At 41.8% G+C, this 21,427-nt stretch overlaps 2 protein-coding genes across 6 annotated transcripts in view; one reads left to right on the forward strand and one right to left on the reverse strand.

Annotated features, from left to right (window-relative positions):
- dock6 (dedicator of cytokinesis 6) overlaps positions 1–21,427 on the reverse strand; it is a 53,020-nt gene that overhangs the window by 18,343 nt on the left and 13,250 nt on the right. Inside the window, exons 6-24 of one of the 5 annotated variants that reach the window (XM_084072229.1) lie at positions 20,602–20,814; positions 20,089–20,174; positions 19,927–19,993; positions 19,515–19,664; positions 18,494–18,574; positions 17,538–17,694; positions 16,598–16,728; positions 15,250–15,343; positions 14,689–14,851; positions 9,428–9,545; positions 6,375–6,445; positions 5,838–5,976; positions 5,259–5,360; positions 5,057–5,143; positions 4,393–4,624; positions 3,685–3,849; positions 2,454–2,623; positions 1,298–1,399; positions 409–495 (exon numbers count right to left, since the gene is read on the reverse strand). In XM_084072229.1, coding sequence (XP_083928355.1) covers positions 409–495; positions 1,298–1,399; positions 2,454–2,623; positions 3,685–3,849; positions 4,393–4,624; positions 5,057–5,143; positions 5,259–5,360; positions 5,838–5,976; positions 6,375–6,445; positions 9,428–9,545; positions 14,689–14,851; positions 15,250–15,343; positions 16,598–16,728; positions 17,538–17,694; positions 18,494–18,574; positions 19,515–19,664; positions 19,927–19,993; positions 20,089–20,174; positions 20,602–20,814 — 2,415 coding nt within the window. Of the gene's footprint in view, positions 1–408; positions 496–1,297; positions 1,400–2,453; positions 2,627–3,684; positions 3,850–4,392; positions 4,625–5,056; positions 5,144–5,258; positions 5,361–5,837; positions 5,977–6,374; positions 6,446–9,427; positions 9,546–14,688; positions 14,852–15,249; positions 15,344–16,597; positions 16,729–17,537; positions 17,695–18,493; positions 18,575–19,514; positions 19,665–19,926; positions 19,994–20,088; positions 20,175–20,601; positions 20,815–21,427 lie in introns of all 5 variants that reach the window. The other 4 variants (XM_084072228.1, XM_084072231.1, XM_084072232.1 and 1 more) reach the window with 4 other exon arrangements.
- angptl8 (angiopoietin like 8) lies at positions 11,415–14,259 on the forward strand (the record flags this gene model as incomplete). Its single annotated transcript, XM_084071992.1, has 3 exons — positions 11,415–11,720; positions 12,981–13,130; positions 13,797–14,259. The coding sequence occupies 3 exons, from the start codon at positions 11,415–11,417 to the stop codon at positions 13,953–13,955; spliced, it is 615 nt and encodes a 204-aa protein (XP_083928118.1). The 3' UTR covers positions 13,956–14,259.

The following is a 21,427-nucleotide window of genomic DNA, read 5'->3' on the forward strand; positions in this document are numbered from 1 at the left end:
CAGCTGCACTACGCCATTAAGATTAAAGACTGGCTCTGTTTGCTGTAGTGAACTGTAATTGTGGTGTGTGGAGATTGATTTGCTCAACACCAACAACTCATTGGAATGGTCTGTCCTTAATTTTCATGAAAACATTTGGAGATCAAAACAACGTTTCAAACTATGCACTGTGAAATAGTAAACAACAAAGGGGGGCTTAAACACTGGCTATAAATCCCAGTAATGAAAAGGGAATGGTTAACTCTTTATTCAACTATACGCTGAATCCTACTGTATGAGCATGGCATAAGAAACCAAGTTCAAAAACGTCAATAACAAATGATCACACCCACATATAAATGGAAAATGATGGACAACAATGAACGTTAAGACAATGTGTTAGTATGTTTTAGTGTTATGCCAGTTTACCTTCTTGGCAATCTGCCTTGTGGGAACTGAACAGAAGCTGGAACTGTCCAGAAAGGCAGACATGCGATTGCAGCTGCGCTCACTTGCCTGACATGGAGTGATGGTGAGGGTGGACACACATAGATGAGGACAAAGAGGATGTGAGGAAAGCATGGGGAAGAGATGGCTGCGTGTGGTCCAGAGAGCTCCTTCCTTTACAAACGCACGCTGCCATTTCTCCCAGTAGACCTCTTGTAAGTCAAACTGAACTTAAATCTGTGTGTTAATTTCACCACTTTCTACCCGGCGACCTTATTTTGGGCATGTCAACATTTTCAAAGAGCAGATCTACAATCTCATAATCTCTTGTGAGCTTGTAGATCTGCTCAAACATTCAATTTAAGTGGAAAATAAGGCTTAAGTGGTTGACTCAGAGTTTAACCCAGAGTTAAATTAACACTCCAGATTTCTGCTGTGTTCAATGGGTTACTAGGAAAATGTCAAATCTTGCGACTGACGGACATCTTTGACCCCACTGGTTAATGTCTTTCACCAGTTGCCCACCAATTTCCTCAAGGCTTTAAACGGCTAAATAGAGCTTGAAAGGATGATCTCTGAAGAATGCACATAAACAGACAAGACAGACAGGACAGGAAGATACATACATATGAGCTGACAGAGTGGGTCAGAGACAGGCAGTGCCAGACGGTGACAAAACGGTGACACACACAAATTCAACCCCTGAGAATGGAGAAGACAGTCAGGCAGAGGCGGGCGCAATGGGAGGATGGGTGGTGGTGACGTGGGACTGAGTGATTCTGGGTTGGAGGCAAAAAGACGATGAGCGGTGGAGGTGAGTGTACATGGATGGGATGGGGAGTGGAGAGAGGGGGGGGGGGGGGTTTGGCACCTGCTTGAGCTCGCAGCTGGAGTTGGGGTTCCGACGTAGCACAGCTCGGGAGCCACCGGGGGCGTAAGCAGAGTTTACCCAGGAGTGGGAGCGATCTATCCCCTGCCATCACAGCCACCAGACAGACACAAACACACACACGCACGCACGCACGCGCGCAGACAAAGAGCAGCGAGAGGCAGGGAGGAAGAGAGGGGAAAGAAGGGAGATAACGATAAGGACAGATTAATGGAATAAGAGAGGAGGGAGGGAGGGGGGAGTAGAGAGTAGACAATAAACTAAAAGTAGAGTGGAAGGAGGTGGGGGGGGGGGGGGCAAGAAAAGGAAGCACAGGAAACACAACAGACAGAGGCAACAACACAGCGTGATTTGCATAATTGGCATCAGTAGTGCAATTAATTGTTGGTACAGAAGTTCATACGCAGTTAACTCCAGAGTTCTAAAGTTAAAAACAAAATACCTGTAAAACAGCAAAATCCACAGTGGATTTTACTACAGTATGCAGGTTAATATCAATCTCGAGCTGCACAACACAGGACAAAAGATAGAGGCTACACAATGCAACATTTAGCACTATAATGACTGATTTGTACTTTGTTGTGTGGCGTGCTGTACACCAACAATAACAGATCTACAAACTCACAACATTAAACCGACAACTAAACATAAATCACCCTTAAGATCAAACCAAAACACAAAACACAAGCTTGCTCTGACATCTCACTATTCCACTGTCAAAAACAAATAAGCAAAGGCAATTCTGCAGACACATGCGATGCTCTCTGCTAAACCAGTGGTTCTCAACCTGTGACTCATGTGCCCACATGATTTCGGGGGGTCCCCAGAGGACAGTAAAGTGGCAATGTAAGGATCTTTAAGACCTTTTTAATACCTCAAATAAAAAGATAAGAAATGAAATCAAAAATACCATTACTGCATCAAAAGTAATCAACAAACTATACTGTAAAAACTGGTCAAACATTGGCCAGATTGTCGAATAATATAGGAAATAGGAAAACATTTAAGTGCTTGTGGGGGGGGGGGTCCCCAGTTCAAATATGATTATTTTTGGGGGGTCGCGGCCTGAAAAGGTTGAGGACCACTGTGCTAAACAACAATACAATATACCCAGTCACCAAGGAGAGGTCCTCCCCACCTTGCTCCCTATGATGCGCTGGACCTCCTCATCAGGAGAAGCAGGTGAGGTGGCCAGGTCAGGGTTGGAGTTGCTGATGCTCTTGGAGCGGGCCAGATGCAGGCTGCTGGGGCGGGCCGTTGCCCTCGATAAGGTGGCATACTGTATGGGCATCTCATAGCCTGGAGTCCCTGCTTTTCAGAAAGAGGGATGGAGATATTTATAGACAGTTTCAACAGCGGATTTCTTTGCTAGATGTGTGAAAACTCTTTTCTAATGTCCCCTTAAAATAAATAAGATCAAGGGCACTCGGGTGGGTGACACAGGGGTACAGTTCCTAGAGGGTGAATCCTCCACGATGCATCTGGCTTAGCCGGGCGTCCCGATGAACACAAATGGCTGTGTTCAAGGGTGGGAAGCCCAGGTGCGGAGGGCGATCTCTGACGCTGCACTAGTGACTCCTGCAGGTTGGTCAGGAAACCTGTTCAGTGGGGAGCTATGAAAAGAAGTGGACTGGCGGCATCACTTGCATCAGAAGAGACATGCTCGTCTTAGGTGCTCTTCTACACCATGCCCGAGACCAACCAGTAGGGGTCAGCAGCGACAAGGCACTACATTACTAGGGGACTTGGGAAGAGACAGAATGACTAAATTGGGAGAAAAGATGTATTGGAAAAGATTTATTTCGAAAATTGGAAAAATTGATACATAAATAAGATACATTCTTTTTATTTTTTTGGGTCTTTTTATGCCTTTATTTTTTTGAGAGGGATAGGGAAAGTAGGCTGACAGGAAATGGGGAGAGAGATGGGAGGGGGGGTGACACGCAGTAAAGGTCGTCAGGAACCCGTCGAACCCGCAACACTAGGGTGCGTGGAGCGTCACGCTACGGCCCAGGCCAATAAGATAAATTATTGACATCTGGTCAACTATTTGACGCCAACAGGAAGGGGTAGGCTCAACGCAAATTGAAAACAGCCTGAGCTGGTAATGCTAAGAAAATATATCTATTTTTGCAGGCTTATTGTAGCTAACTAACCATTTCTCTGATCGTTCATGTCAGTTGCCAAGGCAGCGGTTGCAAACCTGACATTCACAAAGGTTGGAGCATTCAGGGCAGCTGTGTTATTGTTTACCACCGGAAACAGTCTATAATGGGAGATGTGAGGAACCCGTCGAAACACAATTACATGACATTTCATGAAATGGAGTCCTAGTGGGCTGCAGTAAAGGTTTCAGCTGGGTGACTCACTTGCGGGGTGCATGGGGGGCTCAGCCGTGGGCAGGTGGAAGCAGTAGTGGATGTAGGAGGCCAGCAGGTTGTTGCGGCCGTGCTGGTCCTGATTCCCCTCCAGGTTCTTGTGAATCTGGTTGACCAACAGGGACATGGCTTCGAACGCTGCCCGGCCCAGGTTCACTGCAGACCAGATAAGGTGTGAGAGAGGGCATGAGAGCTTCTTGAAAGAAACAGAATTGCTGTACTGCAGTGGTTCTCAAACATTTTCCTGTCAAGATTGTATTTGGCCACGGACCCCCATCTGAAAACGTTTTGTGCCAGGGACCCACCCACACAAGAGAATATTTGTAAAGAAATTCCAAATGATTCCACATATTCCACCATCCTACTATAAAATAAAGAAACCTCTGTCATTCGGTCAGCCTGTTTGATCCACATTTTTCTTCTCAGTGGGTTGACCAATTGACCAGTTTTTCACTTTTCCCCAAATTTAAGCAGTTTATTAGCATTTTTGTGAACGGTCCTCCCAGGCAATGGGATCTGTAGCCATAGTTGCAGTCCAATCAGGGCGATGGACGGTGGGTGGAAATGGCGGCTATGGACACATTTTTCTAGGTCTTTTTAAAATGTTCACAAAATAAGTAGTTAAAGTGGTTAAAGTGATGCTATATCAATCAATTCTGCTGAGATCCCCTGCTTGTACCGTACGACAGCCCTGCTCACCAATTTGTCCGGAGATGACGGGCGGGTAGACGATGAGGAGGATGAGTTTGGTGAGCAGCTGGTGAAGGAAGCGGACGCAGGTATCCAGCAGAGCCCCCCTAAGGGCAGCCATGCTGGCCTTCAGCTCTCCCTCCATGTTGGCCTCGGTGATGATCACGTCCTTCAGACGATAAGGGAACGAGTACTCCTCCAGAACGTACACCAGGGTGAAGAACTTGTCCAGGTGAGGATCCTATAAAAGGTACAAACAAACATGAAAATAAATAAAAGAAACTTAATTCACAGGGCAATATCTCGCCTTTCCAAACGGGCTCTCCCAATAGCTCAACAGTATACGTTTTGGCACTCACAAGGGGGATCTTGAGTTCATATCCCGGGTAGGACATGACGAATCTTACGGATTGCAACTTTAACCCATTAAGACCCGAGGCCGATTCTATAAATGCCTTCTAAATCAGTAGTTCTGACACTTTCAAGATTTTACTAAAATGTTCAAAAATAGCAGATCTACAAGCTTGCAGCACGGCACGAAGTGACGTGCTGTGAGCTTGTATATATGCATATTGTATATTGCCAATGCAAAAATCTAAAATGACAGAGATGCTTTCCTGATTTTAATGGGTTAAAAACTTTAAGAAAAAAAAGGTCTTGTCTCTCTCTATACCTGAGTGTGAACAGAGGACGCTGCCGTCACCTCCACGTTAAACACAGCCTTGTGATTATCCACCCACTTCATGCCTGGGAGCTGAACCTGTAATGGAGACATTCAATGCCGTCAGACACTCTCCCGCTGCAGACAAAGTGAGACGATTATGAGTCACGCGTCCGTCCGTATGTCTCCCTCTGTTCCCCATGCACACACTCACATCAGGGGTGAGGACAGAATAGCTGGGCGGAGGCTTCTCCACAGAAACGGGCAAGCTGAAGGAGCCGGTGCGTAGTCGACCATGCTGCATCAGAGGAATCCACTGTGGAGGGAAGGAGAGAAAGAATGTCTTTAACCCCTGGCAAGGCAACATTTGAAGCGCTATAAACGGAAGTCAGGATGTGGGTGGAGGTATTGAATCTAGCCCCTCTCGAGGGTGATGGCAACAGTAGTGTACTTACACAAGGAAATTAACCAAATATATATATACATCAACAAATCAACACAAAAAGGTTCTAATAGATAGTTGTAATAGATTTTTTATAATCACCTAAATTGGTTAGTTTGATTAACCACTTAAGCCTTGTATTATACTTTGTTGTACAATGGTGGCGTGCAAAAATTGTGAAAATAGCGGTTTCCATACACATTATATACATACATTCCATATCCATTTATTTTCTACAATTAAAAGAAAATAAATCATAACAATCGTTCATTAATCGTAATGGAGTATATACGTTTTATAAGTTTTAAATCATCGATTGATTTGAACTGATATGGCCCAGCCCAAACTCACAGTGTAGCCCACAGGGGCCTCCAGGGGGGTGTTCTGTTTGGGCTGGCAGCTGATGTGATAGAAGGTGAACATCAGGTGGTGGTTGTCCGTCAGGTTGGCAGGAATCTTCATCTTCATCTCCTCGTAGAACTCTGGAGACCTGATTAGACGGGAGAGGAAGCAGTGCTGCTCTGACAGGGGGAAACTTTTTCATGTCAAGGACACCTAAATTCATATGTATTTGGCAGCAGACCCCCAACTGAAAATATTTCGAGAGGATTCTTAAAAGAGTTTTCTTAAAAGAGACGATTCCAAATCGTTCAAAATTCTTCAAAAATAGCAGATCTACACGCTTAGAACGCGTTGCATCGTGACACGATGTGAGCTTGTAGATCGGCTATGTTTGAATAGCCCAAGTAAATATAGGGTTAAAGTGGTCAAATTGATTTTGACGCTATATCAACTAATTTAGCTGGGGACCGCCTGGAACCCCCTTCAAGGACCCCACTTTGAGAACCACTGGTCTAAATGGGAGGCAGAATGAATCCAGAGACTTACTTGTCATGGTAGATGACAGGCGTGTACGCTTCTTTCATGAACTCCGCACAGCTGGACTTCCCGAAGATTACCTGTTGTGACGACATACCGTTTACATTAGCGGGAGAGTCCCTCTTCAACCACCGGAGGGGGCTCTCTATGGCAGTTTTTTACAATCGCTATGATCAGTTTTTCTGTAGTCACATTTCCAAAACTATTAACACATCATCCGTCTGTGTGGGCTATATAATTAACACATCTCATGTTTCTTTTAAAATGCTTGAACTTCTTTTACACACAAGCTCAACCAAGATCAAAACAATGGATCTTTACTGCCAAATATACAAATGCTGTCAAACTGTATGTCAGAACATACATGTATAACCTCATGTTCTAAACCTAACGTATAGGCTAAAGTTGAAGTGAACAACAGTTCATATTGTAGATTAAAAACACAAATATATGTCCTGTATTCTTGTTGTCCATTACTAATCACAGTTGAACACTAAAAAGCATGTCAAAAGATTCTTCTCATAGTGCATTGTCAGAGAAGATATAAGGTGTGATGTGGATGAGAATGAGAACATGTGGCCATACGCAGAAGACCGGGCAGATTAGGATAGGAATTTTTCTTTTTCTTTTTTATTTCTTCTGTTAGTATATTTTGCATTTTCACACAATGGTGACCAGCAGCTATACTGCATATTTTTGTTCCCGATCAGTAATTTCAGATTGCAAATAAAGCCATTACTGCAGCAATTCTGTGATTTACTGTCTTCTCTTTTGCAAACTGTACATTCTATAAAGCTACACTGAGATGGGTTATTCACTTTTGGTATTCAATGTTTGCAAAAAAAAAACGAACAAAAGAAAAAGAAGAAACTAAATAAATGCATTTCCTAAACCCAACAAAATAATTCCTATTTTAGTGCTGTTAGTGTTTTTATGACATTGTGCAATGATGTTCCTGTTGAAAGAGAACATATGTTAGTGTTTTGGTAGATATAGTATACTGTGTTAGTGTTTAACTTACAATGTGCTTTTGAACATGAAATTAAACCATTTTTGCCAATTGTGTGTTGTAGGTGTGTTGGTGCATTAAGAGTTTAGGGAAAGTGTTAAAAGTAATAAAGTATTGCAAAACGCTTCATAACGATCATAAACAGTAAAAAACATTTCTTAATCCTGCCTTTGTCTGTCATTTGAGAAATACAACTTTTAAGTGCCATCTAGCATTCAACCAAGACTCAATTATCTTATGTTATGTTCAGACTAGTGCAGCGCTACTCAACCCGCGCGTCTTGGCGGCCCCTTGTGGTCAAACCCCAAAAAAAAAAAAAAAAAAAAAAAAAAAATCTTTTTTCTTTTTCTTTTAAGCACAGGATAAAAAATATACATTTCCGTTCAAATATATGGGTTGCTATTTTTTTTTTCAAAAACAGACATCAATTGTTACAGGTATAATGCATAGTTTTCTATGCATTTCGGGTTTTTGGGGGGGTTTGACCCCCATTTTTTTTCGGCCGCGCGGCTTTGCCGCGCGCCCAGGACAGGTGTCCCTTATTTCAATCTCTGGGAGTTGGCAACCCTAACCTTGCCATACCTTGGCTTTTGCTGAACTGATGCCACTGGACATACACACAAAATAAACAGGTCCAGTGAAAAGAATATGATGTCAAAATGTACATTTTCTTATAACAATAACAATGTGTAGTGTGTGTTCCAAAATCGAAAAATCCAAAATAGGACCGTCATTTTTAGCTTGCGGCCCCTTGGACTTTTGGTATTTTGCTGAGTGGCCCCTGAGCCATCTTAAGTTGAGTAGCCCTGGACTAGTGGCAACAAAGTGACAGGCTACAATTATATATATTTTTTGTTGTTATTTTGGGGGCTTTTTCTAAGCCTTTATTTGATAGGTATACAGTGGAGAGATATAGGAAACATGGGGAGAGAGAAAGGGAATGACATGCAGAATGGTTCAGCCGGCCGGGAATTGAACCGGGCAGTCGCTGTCAGGCATTAGAGCCCATGTGGTATGCGCCCTAACTGCTCTGCTATCGGGTCAGCTCTGCTTACCGGTACATATAATTTTCAAAGGAAGCCAGCGTCATGAAGCTACAAAGTGACAACTTTTTTCAGTGCTCCAATGACACTGTGTAAAGCGTCGATCAATCATATGTTTGTTTCACCATTTTCTCTCCCCTTCTTTCTCCCCACAATTTCTGCTTTGTTCTGTAAATGGAAGAAAAACTCATTCTTGCCATTAACCAATACCCTGTCAATTTAACCATACCCTTTTCATTTATGCAGCGTGGCCTGAGCAACACTTCAACAGTGACTCAGCAGAAATGTAGCTGGCCACGCTTGGTTGTTTTGTAGCTTTTGTTGCCGCTATTGTGAACACAGCATCAGTGAACTGTATATTTTCAGCTATAAAAGTAGAAGCCAGAATAACAATGAGATTGAACAAAACATTGTAGGGGAGGTGTACACAGTGATCAATGTTTAGGGCCCCAGAAAATGTTGGCCTTGTATCTCATCATGACATGTTCCAATCTTAAAACCATTACTCAACAGCCAAACTGTGCTGAAGTCACTCACGCCTCCACCATCAAAACACATGTTTCTTGCACCCTCCCTGATACAACTAAAGCCTGATTTACAGTATACGTCCACACACTATGCGGTGACGCTCGCCAAAAATCTACAAGCGATACGCTGTGGGTTTGTAAATCTGCTATTTTCGGACATGCAACACACTGTGCAACCGAGTATAAATTAAAAATCACACCCTGTGTAAAGAGAGTGGTGCCTTTGATGAGCCCTGTATTGATGTTGTCATCAATGTTTGTTTATTGGACAGACATACATACATACGGACACACGGACAAAGTCAGATATAGGAGTGGTTGGCACCACTCAAAAAGTGGCTTATGAAGGACATAGTTTTGAGCAAGGTAATGCTGAAGAGGAGACATCATATTTCAGGCCCAGGGCTGTTCTTTGTTAGGTGGGATGCCATTGCCCTGAGTCAGTGCTGTTGCGTGATTTGTGGAGCGCGCGAACGGACTCACCGGCATAGCCTGACTGCTGTCCTCTCCCGCCATGAACTGGACCTTCACGGCGATGTTCCTCACTGAGCCCTGGCGACTGCTGAAGTTCAGACTTTGTGGGTACACATACAGCATGTTCCTGAGCAGGACGAAAAAAACAAAAAGAGGGCATGAGAAAGTAAGAAGGAGAAGTAAGAAGGAGACAAACGATGGTAGAAAGGAAGAAAAATGTTATGCCATTACACAAATGTGGAGGTAGAAATGTACTTTATTTAGTGTTTGGTGGCCATTGTGGCCAACATTTTCTATCCACCTAGGTGTTTAAGGACACTCAGAACAAAGAAATCCACAAAACAATGGTTTGTACTGGCTAAACTAGCTGGCAAAACTGAATAACTTACCAGCCATAGTCATATTTCACTGGAATGAATTTGGCTGTTAATTTCAAAACCTGTTCAGGAATATATGAAAATACAGTTGCTCGACACCCAATATGAATAATATAAACAATATCCACGGGGGCACATCACTCCAAATAATATTTAGATTATATATATTTATTTATTTTTATCCCATGATTTTGTAACCTATTTTTTCACTGAGTGCCAATTGCCTATGTAATCCTGGGCGTTACTCTCCCTCTGCCAGCCTGGGGAGAGCCCAGAACTGAGCTCATGCTTCCTTCAATGCATGAGGAGTGAGCAGGCCGCTTCTTATCACCTGACAGGGGGGAGTTTCCCCGGATTGGACATACAGTAGCACGTGGAAGGAACACGTCATTGCAACCAGTTCCCCTCCATCAGGCGCCCCGGCTGACCAGGGGGAGGCAGCATAGAGACCAGGATTACTGCATGTTTTTTTGTGAGGGTACCTACCCTAGGGGACACGGGGAGGACATACAAACTCCACACAGAATTGTCATTGTGACCTAAATATTCGTGCAATGTTTTTGGTATTATTGGGAGGGAGGTGTGTGCTGTCTTGGACTTTGTTGATGAGCCTACATATTGGTTTCACCTTGCTTTGACTGCTTTGTCTGTATCACAAAGACACCTAAATTGACATGATATAACAGGATACAGTCACGTGTGTGACAATATATCATAATAAACGCTTGACATCAGAGAATAATTGATATTGAGCTTTGAGTGGGCAGACATTTTTGAATGAGGGAGAGCTTGACCTAGCGTTGGCATCTTCATGGTGAGACTGACCTCAGCTCTTATCAAAGTCAAACAAGAAAGGTAGCTGATGTTTATAGTTTACAGCTGGTTTTACTTAGTGAGAGTAGGGCTGCAACTATCCATTATTTCATATAAAAAACAATATATATATTTTGTTTTTTACCAAATAAATTGTTTAGTTCAATTAACTGTTGCATCCCTGAGAGGTAACTTTATATATTTTAAAAAATCACATAACTCAAAAACACATTACAAGACACATTATAGTATTGCTCACATTAACACTTTAAAATGCATGGATTTACTATAAAGAATAATAAAATGGAGATTATTATGTATGTACATATTTGGGACATGAAAGACAAAATTAGTACTTCAGGAGTTGAAGACCAAGTTCAGTGAGTGATTGGACCACAGCTGAGCTAATGTTTCACTATGGTATTACACACACACACACACACACACACACACACACACACACACACACACACACACACACACACACACACACACACACACACACACACACACACACACACACACACACACACACACACACACACACACACACACACACACACACAATATATATAAAGCACAGCACCCATCATCCAAACATAGGAAATGGGTATTATCACTGTGCAAACCTCTGTGTGACTCTGATAACTAGGAAACACAGAGCCTTTCTTCAACACTTTTGCAGAGTGACTGCATCAGACAATCATTCTCTAGGGTCGGCCGGCAAGGATCAATTGCTTTTGAACTACAGAGTCAAACGGACAACCAGACAGCAGTTAAGTTGGTGACCAGCCGGTGCTGTCGAGATGCATTGGGCCCTGTGCTTGCTTTGTGTAGCCGTGTGTCTGAGGCAAGTCCCTGCAAGCCCAGTCCGGAAGCTTACCAAGAGGGCGGGCGGGGCCGCTCCGCAAGATCAAGTCAACATACTGTCGTATGGCGTGATACAGTTCAGCGAGTCGCTCAATCATGTCTACAAGTCCACCGAGACTAAGATAGCTCAAATCAGTCGATCTGTAAGCAACCATGAGGGGAGTCTGCAGCAGCTGGGCAAAGAGACTGAGAAGGCTGCAGAGGTGGAGAGACAGATCAAGGAGGTGCTGGGTCGGCTCCAGGTAAGAAACGTGCAGAACGCGTCAACCAGATGTTTTTCTTTCCACAGTAAAGATCTGATTATGACTGCTATTCTTATCCACCTAGTATATCTGCATTTCTACAGGAGCAGAAATATGCTGGTGCTATGCAGAGTTTTTGAAATCCCTGTCAGATAAGAAAGACTCAACTGGGGCTCTTAGAGGGGGACACAGAGAAGTTGTACAAGCAACTATTTGGGTTAAGGTCAAAATTGCCAATTAAAAAAAGCAATGCCTATGTTACAGTATGTCTTCATTTGATTCCCATGTAACTGCTTTGTGCAAGGTAACAAATTACCTTGTTAAATTAAGATTACACTCAGTAGAGTGCATACCTCCGCCAACACTAAACAAGTGTTAACCCATTAAAACCGGGAAACATCCGTGTAATTTTATTATTTTAACCCCTTTAACCATTATTTTGTACTTTGGCTATTAAAAAAACTTAACATTTTTTGAAAAATTGTGAATATTTGTGCAAATCTTTGAATATAAATTATATATTTTCAAAACATTTTGGAACAAAATATTTTGAGATGGGGGTCTAATACATCATTCTGGGGATACTTGACATGAAAAAGTCTGACATAGAAAAATTAGTTTTTCAGAAAACTGTTAGGATTTAGAAGGCTTTTTGTAGAATCGGCCTCAAGTCTTAATGGGTTGAGATACACCATTTCCACCTAAGATGTGACTTGTGTTATTTCTGCCCTTGCCCTTGATTATGACCATGTACTTGAAACTTGATGGGAATGATCATTAGGCTGAAGAGATGATTACGTTTTAGGTAGAAAAGGTTCATCAAAATCCACCAATCCGTTCTTGATTGTGACCTTGACCTTTGACCTTTTTGACCCAAAGGCTAATGATCTCTTTGGCTAAGCCTACTGATCATTATCACCAAGTTTCATGAAAATTGAATCCGTTCTGGAGTTACTTTACAAACAAAAGTCATTTTTTTTGCGGGATTTCTGTCCTCCAACTCGGAACTGGGACGGATAGTGTGTTCCTCTGCATGCGTTACGCCCTCCCGGTGAAAGTCCTCACCGTCGGGTGACAAGAAGTATAGCTGGCGACTCCATGTGTATCGGAGGAGACACGTGGTTGTCTACACCCTCCCAAGACCAAACAGTGGGGGTTGGCAGTGACAAGGACAATACACACAGTACTTGTGGCTGCCAGCTGCACCATGGTCAGTGGGAGGGAGTAGAAGATGTACTGGACAGATGTTTCTGTTGACAGGTCCAGATGGCAGGACTACAGGCTCAGACCAACATGACTAAGCACAGGTTGACCTCCATGGAGCAGGAGGAGGCGGTGCTCAAGACCAAGGTGACCGATCTGGAGAACTACATCAACAACCCCTTACCCACTACCATCAAGGAGCTACAGGTAACAGACAGCTGACCCCCCATTGTCTCTCCACAGGACAGCCATCTCTTAAACTGACATATGTAAAAAAAAAAAAATGATTGATACTAATAAACAAAATAATAGATTTTTGGTGATACTTAATTAAAAGAAATCCATTTTCTTTTCCTTTTTTTCTAAGTTTTCAAAAGTACAGAAAATAGCAGTGCTACAAGTTCACAAGACCGCATCGCAATGCCACGCATTGTGTGGTAGATTGGCTATAAAACCACTGTACGCAAAGTATAAAATAGGGCTTAAGTGGTTAATAAGACTAATCGATTTACAACTTCTGCTGCGTTTCAGAGACACACAGAAGACATCTCAATTTTATGGCTGCTAATGGCGCATTAGCCCACATATTTAAGCTCTCGGAGATGTCAAAGGACATATACAGAATGGCTGTGGTTGACAGATTATAATTAAAGTGGCTGCTTTACGCTTAAGAAAATGCAAATGCTGACATGTTCGCCATGTTTCTAGGGAGAGATTTGGTGCAGAGGTAAAAAAGAAATAAAAAAAAGAGGAAAAAAAGGAGTGGTATACCTGGGCCTGGGACCCCAGTCAACGAAGTATACAGTATAGGATTAATGGGGTGGTCAATATAACAGACTGTACTTTGTTTTGTTTTTGTCATTTGTTTTGTAGGAGAGAGCAGAGCAGCACTCACACATCTTGAACATTCTGCAACATTTAACCGACAAACAAAAGCAGAGTCTTGAGAGTCACAACCATCATCTTTCCAGACTACAGAAAATGGTGCAAAAAGGTCACCATTTCAGAACTCATAAAAGGAACAGCAGCTAATGTGATGTCTTTAATTAAGTACACCATGTTCTCATCCTGATCCGAGAGTGAAGCTACGTCAAGCTGATGCAGCACAGCTGAGGTCTCCATATCAACAGAGCCCTTAATGAATGATGTCATCGTTCTATCTGGACGTTAATGATGTCATCGTTCTATCTGGAATTTAACTTAATTGCACTCCCCTGGCAAGCCACACATCTCATCAACAAACTGGGCTACAACATTAAATCTTTTTATCAAACTGGACACCACATACGTCAATATCTATTAATACTTACACCAAAGTGTGTGTCTTTGTAATGTTATTAAATGGCAAAAGCTTATTTTTGTATCGTTTTGTTTTACACAATGACATAGTCAAATAAATAAATAAAAACAATAATGGCATGGCCTACCTGTCCAATTTTTAACTATCGATAATTGGATATTAAGTTTCTGCCGTATATGAGCGGTTTGTAAACGAAGCCACACAAATCACAATGTGGGCTATACAGGCTGGCTGCTGTGTGTATATCAAAGTGTACTGATGGTCTAAACCTCATTTGGCCAAACACAAATAGAGGACATTTATACAAAATTAAAATAAACTTCACCTGTAACACCTGCTTCACAAGAACGATTTACTAGAGGTGTAACTGAGTTTTTATACATGCACATGACACGGACATAACTTTCAATTGTGATCCAACATTTCACACGCTTCCTGAGTTTCACTGTGTTCATGCATGCCGACCTGTAGGTGGTGTGTGGTGTGTACACATAGCGAGCAGGGAACTCCAAAACGTCCTTGGTGGGGCGGACGCGCAAGTCAGGGTAGGGTTTCACATGGAGCAGCTCAGGCGAAAGACAGTAGTGAGGAGAGTCCGGGGCTGGAGAGATGTCAATCTTTAATTGGGCTGAGGGACACACACAAAGAAAATAATATAACATATATAACATAAACAGACCTTGATGTACAGCAATGTCAATGGGGCGATTAACCACTTAAACCCTATATACTTCGTTGAACCAGTGTCCCACAGGGGTCTATCCTTTGCCCCTCCTTTCTCCCTCTACACCATATCGTTTTGCCAAAATTAGCCGATCTAGAAGCCCAAAAGATATCGTGACGCATTGTGAGCTTGTAGATCTGCTATTTTAGCCAACCGTTTGCATATTATCGTTGAATGTTCGCCTTTTAGGAGTTGCTCAGAATCGGGTTGCTAGGGTTCAAGTGGTTATTATAAGTGTGAACATTGTGATCATTGTGAATGTTCATTGTTTGTGCGTATATGTGTATATGAGAGCTGCTCACCTGTGACAGGCCTCAGACGACGTAGAACAGAGGATGGTCTCCGCATGTCAGCCAGAAACTTGTAAAGGTCCTCATCACTCAATCTGTCCCCCTCCTTCATGTGACAAACAAAGAGTTTGAGTTTGGGTACTTTTAAGTAGGTAATCACTAAAGCATTTATATTTTTCAAATAAATGTTAAATAATGAAACCACTTGATGGCCATATTGTTAAGCCTGAAAGTAGATGAAGCATACAGTTCCGAGACAAAGGATTTCATAAAACATTACACAAATAACAGCAACATTAGAAGAAAGTGTGCTTCATCATGTATTCATCGCTAAGACGGTATCCTATATAACAGTGGTAGGCAACAGGTGGTCCATGGGCCAGAATTGGCCTGCCAGCTATAATGTCTGGCCCTGAAAATGTATTTTGCTTTATTTATTTGTAATTATTCTAATTAATGGAATTATAATTCATTAATTATAATTATTTAAGTATTTACAATATCAGACAGTCCCACATATAAGCTATATACACATATGTTCAAATAGAAAATCTATCCCCACCTGAAGAATACTTTTTATTATACTTTTATCCACGGGAGAGTAAATGACAGGCAGGTGTTTCACATGGCGTAAACAATACATTGTTTCTCTCTGTATCTAAGTGCAACATTCAAACTAAATGTTTACACAAGCATTGCTATCTACGCCAGTAACATTTAATTACAAACACAGTTCCGCTACAAATCTTTATTACCTTTTATAGGAATATAGTAATGATTGTATAATATAAAAGGAAGTCTGGCGCAAGTTCCAGTTTTTAAATTAGCCATTGATTGTGTTCTGGCCCAACATCTAATGCCGGCTATATAGGATGGTTATCTTTTAATAACTGCACGTTTTGCATGTGTGTTAACATGTGATTTATCTGCAAGTACCGTAAACAATCCAGGTTAGTCAGTACAGGTGTTTAGCTACTCTAACTGCATATTTATTGGAATTAAATAGTTTTAAAACGAAAATGTCAAGAGATAATTGATTTAAAGTGCAGAGTACGTTCAAATAACGTTAATTAATTATTATAGATCAGCAGGGAATACCAATATGGTGTGATGAGTGGTCCCTATCCTGTAGAAAGGCAACACAAACAAAACACCCAAAGTAAACACAAATAACAGCCAAATTAAAAATCATGGCCCGATAGCAAAGTCTGGATGACTTTAACCATATAAGCCCTATTAAAAGATATATTTAAAAATAGCCAATCTATAATCTGCCATTATATTTATTTATATTTAACTTAAGTCGCTTATAATGACATGTCCAAAAAACAGGCGGTTACGGTAACATCTGGACACTGACCTGCTTGAAGAAGTTGGTGACTGTGAGGGTGGCAGGACGGAAGGTAGCAAAGTTACACATGTCCTCTCCCACACTCATCCGCTCAAATCCTTTCTTCTTCCTCTCATTCCATGTCCCGTGGCCTTTTCGCTCTGGCAGTGAGATAAAACATGAGATATTGGGGAGTTGCAGGTATGTGTGTTGAATGCAAGTAAGCTATTTATTAGGGGTGCACGATTAATCATATCGTATTGAACCAATATAAAAATAATATATTGATTTTAGCTGATATTTGTCTCCGCCAGGAGACTATGTTTTCGTTTTCGTCCTTCCGTGTGTCCACCAAGCTAACATTGGTCAAGCTTCACGTGACACGTGACAATATGTTGAAAGGGTGTGCTTTGATTGGCTAGCGAGACGCATGATGAAATGGAGACCTATAAATAGGTGTGTCACTTCAAAAGATCATTTATATCTTTTGAAGTTAGGTAAAACAGGATTAATCAGGGACAGTACTGGCGGAGACCTGTGCTCCGAGGAGCACATTTTCTAGTTTAATTTATAATACTTATGTGACTGAATGTGAAGCTAAAAAGCCTTTTGTGATGAAGGCTGCAGAATGAATCAGTGTTTTATGGGGAAGCTTTCAAAAGGGTCAACAAGTTAAGTAAAAATACTACATTTACATTGATTGAACTAATGTGCACCAGTAGGCCTAATAAATCAGATAAAAAAAATGCAATGTTTTTTTTTAAGTTGCACGCACAATCACAGTTACTGTATAACTGGTTGTTTACCTACTGAAAACGTGTATTGCAATACTGTTATTGGTCGACTGACAATTTGAAAAAAGAAAACGCAATTCAATGGTAATCGGATATCAGCCAATATTTATATTGTCCATTAGCCAGATGCAGTGTGTGTGTACTGTACAGGGATGAGAAACTGATGTAATCTGTACCAGAGTCAGAGTCTGGATCGGAGCGATCCAGGCCTCCAACGCTGCTGACAATGTTGAGAAGGTGAATGGCCGTCCAGGCAAAAGGCATGCGGAATCGGCCCAGACGACTGCAAGACTGCTCTGCCTGCGCACGCAGCTTTTCCAGCTTCTCCTTATGCTTTGCAGGGACAAACACACAAATGTTTAATAATCGTTGCCGTCGAGCAGAAACCTTGTATCTCCATATTTCAACTTTGTATGTTTTTTCCCCGTAAATTAGTTATTATTTGCGATTTTGACATAGTTTAAAAGTGAAAGTGGTTAAGTCTGTCTGAGTTTTATAAATATTTAACCAAAAAGAATTAGCAATAGCTTGTGACTGAATAATCACTACATTGAATCCATTGGAACACAGGTTCTTTTTCCCAATTCCAGGGTTTCCACCCAACAGCGATGATATACTGTTACAATTTAGGCATCTAGCAGACACTCTTACAAGTGCGAAATGAGCAGAGTATAAGCTTGAGCTTTAGTCAATAGTCAACAAGGCAGACACATAAATACTGTAGAGTTAAAATGAAAGAAGAGAACAAAACTGGGACACCAAACAATGAATCTAGCATTTGTCATCAAAACAACCTGCTATCTAAGTCACTTTCTTAACATTTGTGGTTCGAGAAAAAGCAACTCCAAGAAACAAAACACGAGAGCGAGTGACCAATAAACCACATCAGGGCATTTCTACTGCTCTGAAAGTGACAGTTATAAAGCAAACATCTGATTAAGCGTACTGGACAAATGGACCTGTCAAAAATAAATAGGACCGCAAATATTGCAGCTGTCGAGACAGAATTGAGTAATGCTAGCTGTGCCCAAACATAACACACACACACACACACACACAGTCTTGCATGCCCATTGGCTGCTACCTCCGTGCCACTGCGACAGTTTAAAAAACACTTTAGAAGTCTAGTTACCTTTGAGGAATCAGACTCCTTCATGACCATGTACGGCTCACAGCATTCCCCAATGTCTCCCTGTTGAAGGACTTTCTCAAGCTGCAACACACAAACACCAGACCACAATGCACCAAATGTCACATGTATATCTGAATGTGAACAATTCCATGATACAAAGTAACAGCCAAGGTGCTGAATGTTCACTTTGATTGATATAACTGATATAACATATTATACAATGAATAAATCAATACTTCTAATGCATAAATATTTCAAATAAATATATAAATGTAACTGTGTATACAGCACTTTTCAATACCAATGTCACAAAGGGCTTTAAATATTTTTTAAGATCCAATAAAATATAATCAGAAAAGATTTGAGGTAAACTAAAGTGAAAAAACAACAGGAAGAAACAACTGCAAATAAATGTCAAGGGAATCAACTTGTTATTTCATATACTATAGGCTCTGGGCATAACTGTAGTCCCAGGTCTCTAGAAGGTGGCATACCCATTTCCTGTTCAGGTTCAGCTTCCCATAGCTACGTTTGATTGGCTCAGCAGCAGAATCACATGACACCTTCATGTGTTTCCGGTTCAAATTTCCTGCTGAGCCAATCAAACGAAGCAATGGGGCAATGAACCGGAACAGGAAACGTGTATAATAATAATAATAATAGCTTGAATTTATATAACGCCTTTCATAAACCCAAGGACGCTTTACCTCAAAAACAATGAACGACTAACAGACTAACAAACAAACAAAACAACAACAACTATATGCCATAAGCCTGAGAAAATCTCCTTTTGGAAAGAAACCCAGGACTCAAGTTATGAACCTATTGTTAAACAGCTGATGAAATAGGACACTGATACATACTGTATATCATTTATAGAATAACCAAAGTAGCATATCTAAAGTATACTGAAGTGTTAGGGTTCATTTCTTTGTTCGTCAAGAGGGAACTATTGAAAACATCTACATTGCAGTGTTGTTGAGTGCTGTTTGTTGTGGGTAATAAACCATGAAGTTCACACCTTGATGACCAAGAAGATATCAGCAGAAGGGTACGTAATGGAGAAGATGGCGGACCGGGCCAAAGTGGAGATGGCTGTGTGAGGTGTGTGAGGCTTCAACAGCCCCTTCATCTGATCCGAGTTCAAGTCAAAGTGGAAGTCCTCTGAGATCTGCGGGGGAGGGTAGCATTGAGATACAGGGGTGAAAAAGGGGGGGGTACAGATGAGAGTGGAAATGCATGTCAAGGGATTTTAATTCACTTTTGACTCTGTGATTTAAACCACAAGGCCACTTAAGCTTTCTGGGTCTGGGGGTAATTCAATTAGTCAAGCATGAGCTCAGCATTACTTCAGTACTTTAGCAAAAAGATAAACACAGCGGGTAAACTTAGCCCCCCATTTCACACCAAAATAAGTTTTCTGAAAAAGGTACCTTTTTCTTTTCTTTGACATCATACAGTGCAAGTGTCCCGAATATTGGCTCAATCTCTATTTCAAATCTGAAAAAAAGTACAAGAGCATTCACATAAACGGGGCTTGTGATGGATTAGTGTGTGTATGAACAAAAGGTTCTCACATTTCAGATGTTACTCACTTGAGGGACAGACATTTAACCATGATCCTCTGACCACAGTGTTCCTTGGGCACTTCAGGGACAGAGCACCTCTCTACCGCTTCATCCTGACACACACACACACATCACAACATTTACACAGATGTCATGGCAACATATTCACCCCAGTAGTGTGCACACAGTGGTAAAGAAAAGGCAATAAAGCCTGCTTTATACATTAGTTGCACACCGGTGTCGCACACTGCAAATATCCGATCTACAAGATCACGACACGTTGTGATCTTGTACATCTGCTATTTTCAGTGCACGAAGTATAAATCAGGCATGAGGAATATCTAAAGAGCTGGAAGGTGGGGGGTGGCAAAGAGTTCCCTGGGCATTGGAGGGTTTCCAACCCTTATTGACATTCTCTGTATGGGAACGGTCAGTGACCGTGATCTGAACAAACAGCAACTGCATGGGCCAACCTTTCTGATGGTGGATTACCGATAGCAGAAGTGTGATATATGACACACGTTTGCAGGCGCAACAAACCTCGTCGGGAGGCGGGTAGAGGCCAAGCAAGTCAGGATGGCGCCCCTGCAGGCGGGCTTCTGCGTTGCGGCGGTCCATGTCCTCTGCGGCCGTGCGCTCCAAAACGGACGGCAGGAGGGTGTCCGGGGAGGAGTTCTTGAGGTCAAAGATACTAGAGGCCCAGCTGCCACGTGGTGTGTCATCAAGGGAGACGGACCGCCGCTTTGCATCATCCTAGAAACACACACACACACCACAAGAATGAGGGAGTGAGTTGAGCTCATGGTATACTATACTGTATCTTCCGGGCAGCGCTGTAATTTGTAAGCGTAATGATGACTCAGACTAATACAGCATAAGATGTTTTCATAGATACAGTAATGGGGAAAAGATACTGCAGATCCCATTAGCTGCAGTCACGAGCTGCACTGTCTAAGAGAACAGAGTCCCTGGTCTGTTATTCATTGCACATTCCCCATATGATCAGCTTGGCAACCACAGAGCATTCCACCGAGAGGGTCTTTCCCACTAGTGAGAAGAACTATCTTTGTGTCCGACAGTGTCAATTTAACAAATTTCCCCCTCTAGGGGACTGGTCTAAATTAAGATTATTTTGACAAGAAGACCTAAATCAATTCTCATGTTGTTATTAGTTTAATAAACAGTTTATTCATTTTGCTTTGTTGTCTATGTTGTTTTTAACCTCGCTCTGTACAGCACTTTGGAACTTTGTTTTGAAAAGCGCTATACAAATAAAATAAAATTCATTATCATCATCATTATGATCGTCCGTCCTGCTTGGGATGTACTCTGGTTCAGTGAACCTTTTAAATGTCTCACACTCAAA

Source organism: Gymnoscopelus microlampas (genome assembly GCF_963454915.1).
Source record: "Gymnoscopelus microlampas genome assembly, chromosome: 11".
In the NCBI taxonomy this organism is placed as follows: Eukaryota; Metazoa; Chordata; class Actinopteri; order Myctophiformes; family Myctophidae; genus Gymnoscopelus; species Gymnoscopelus microlampas.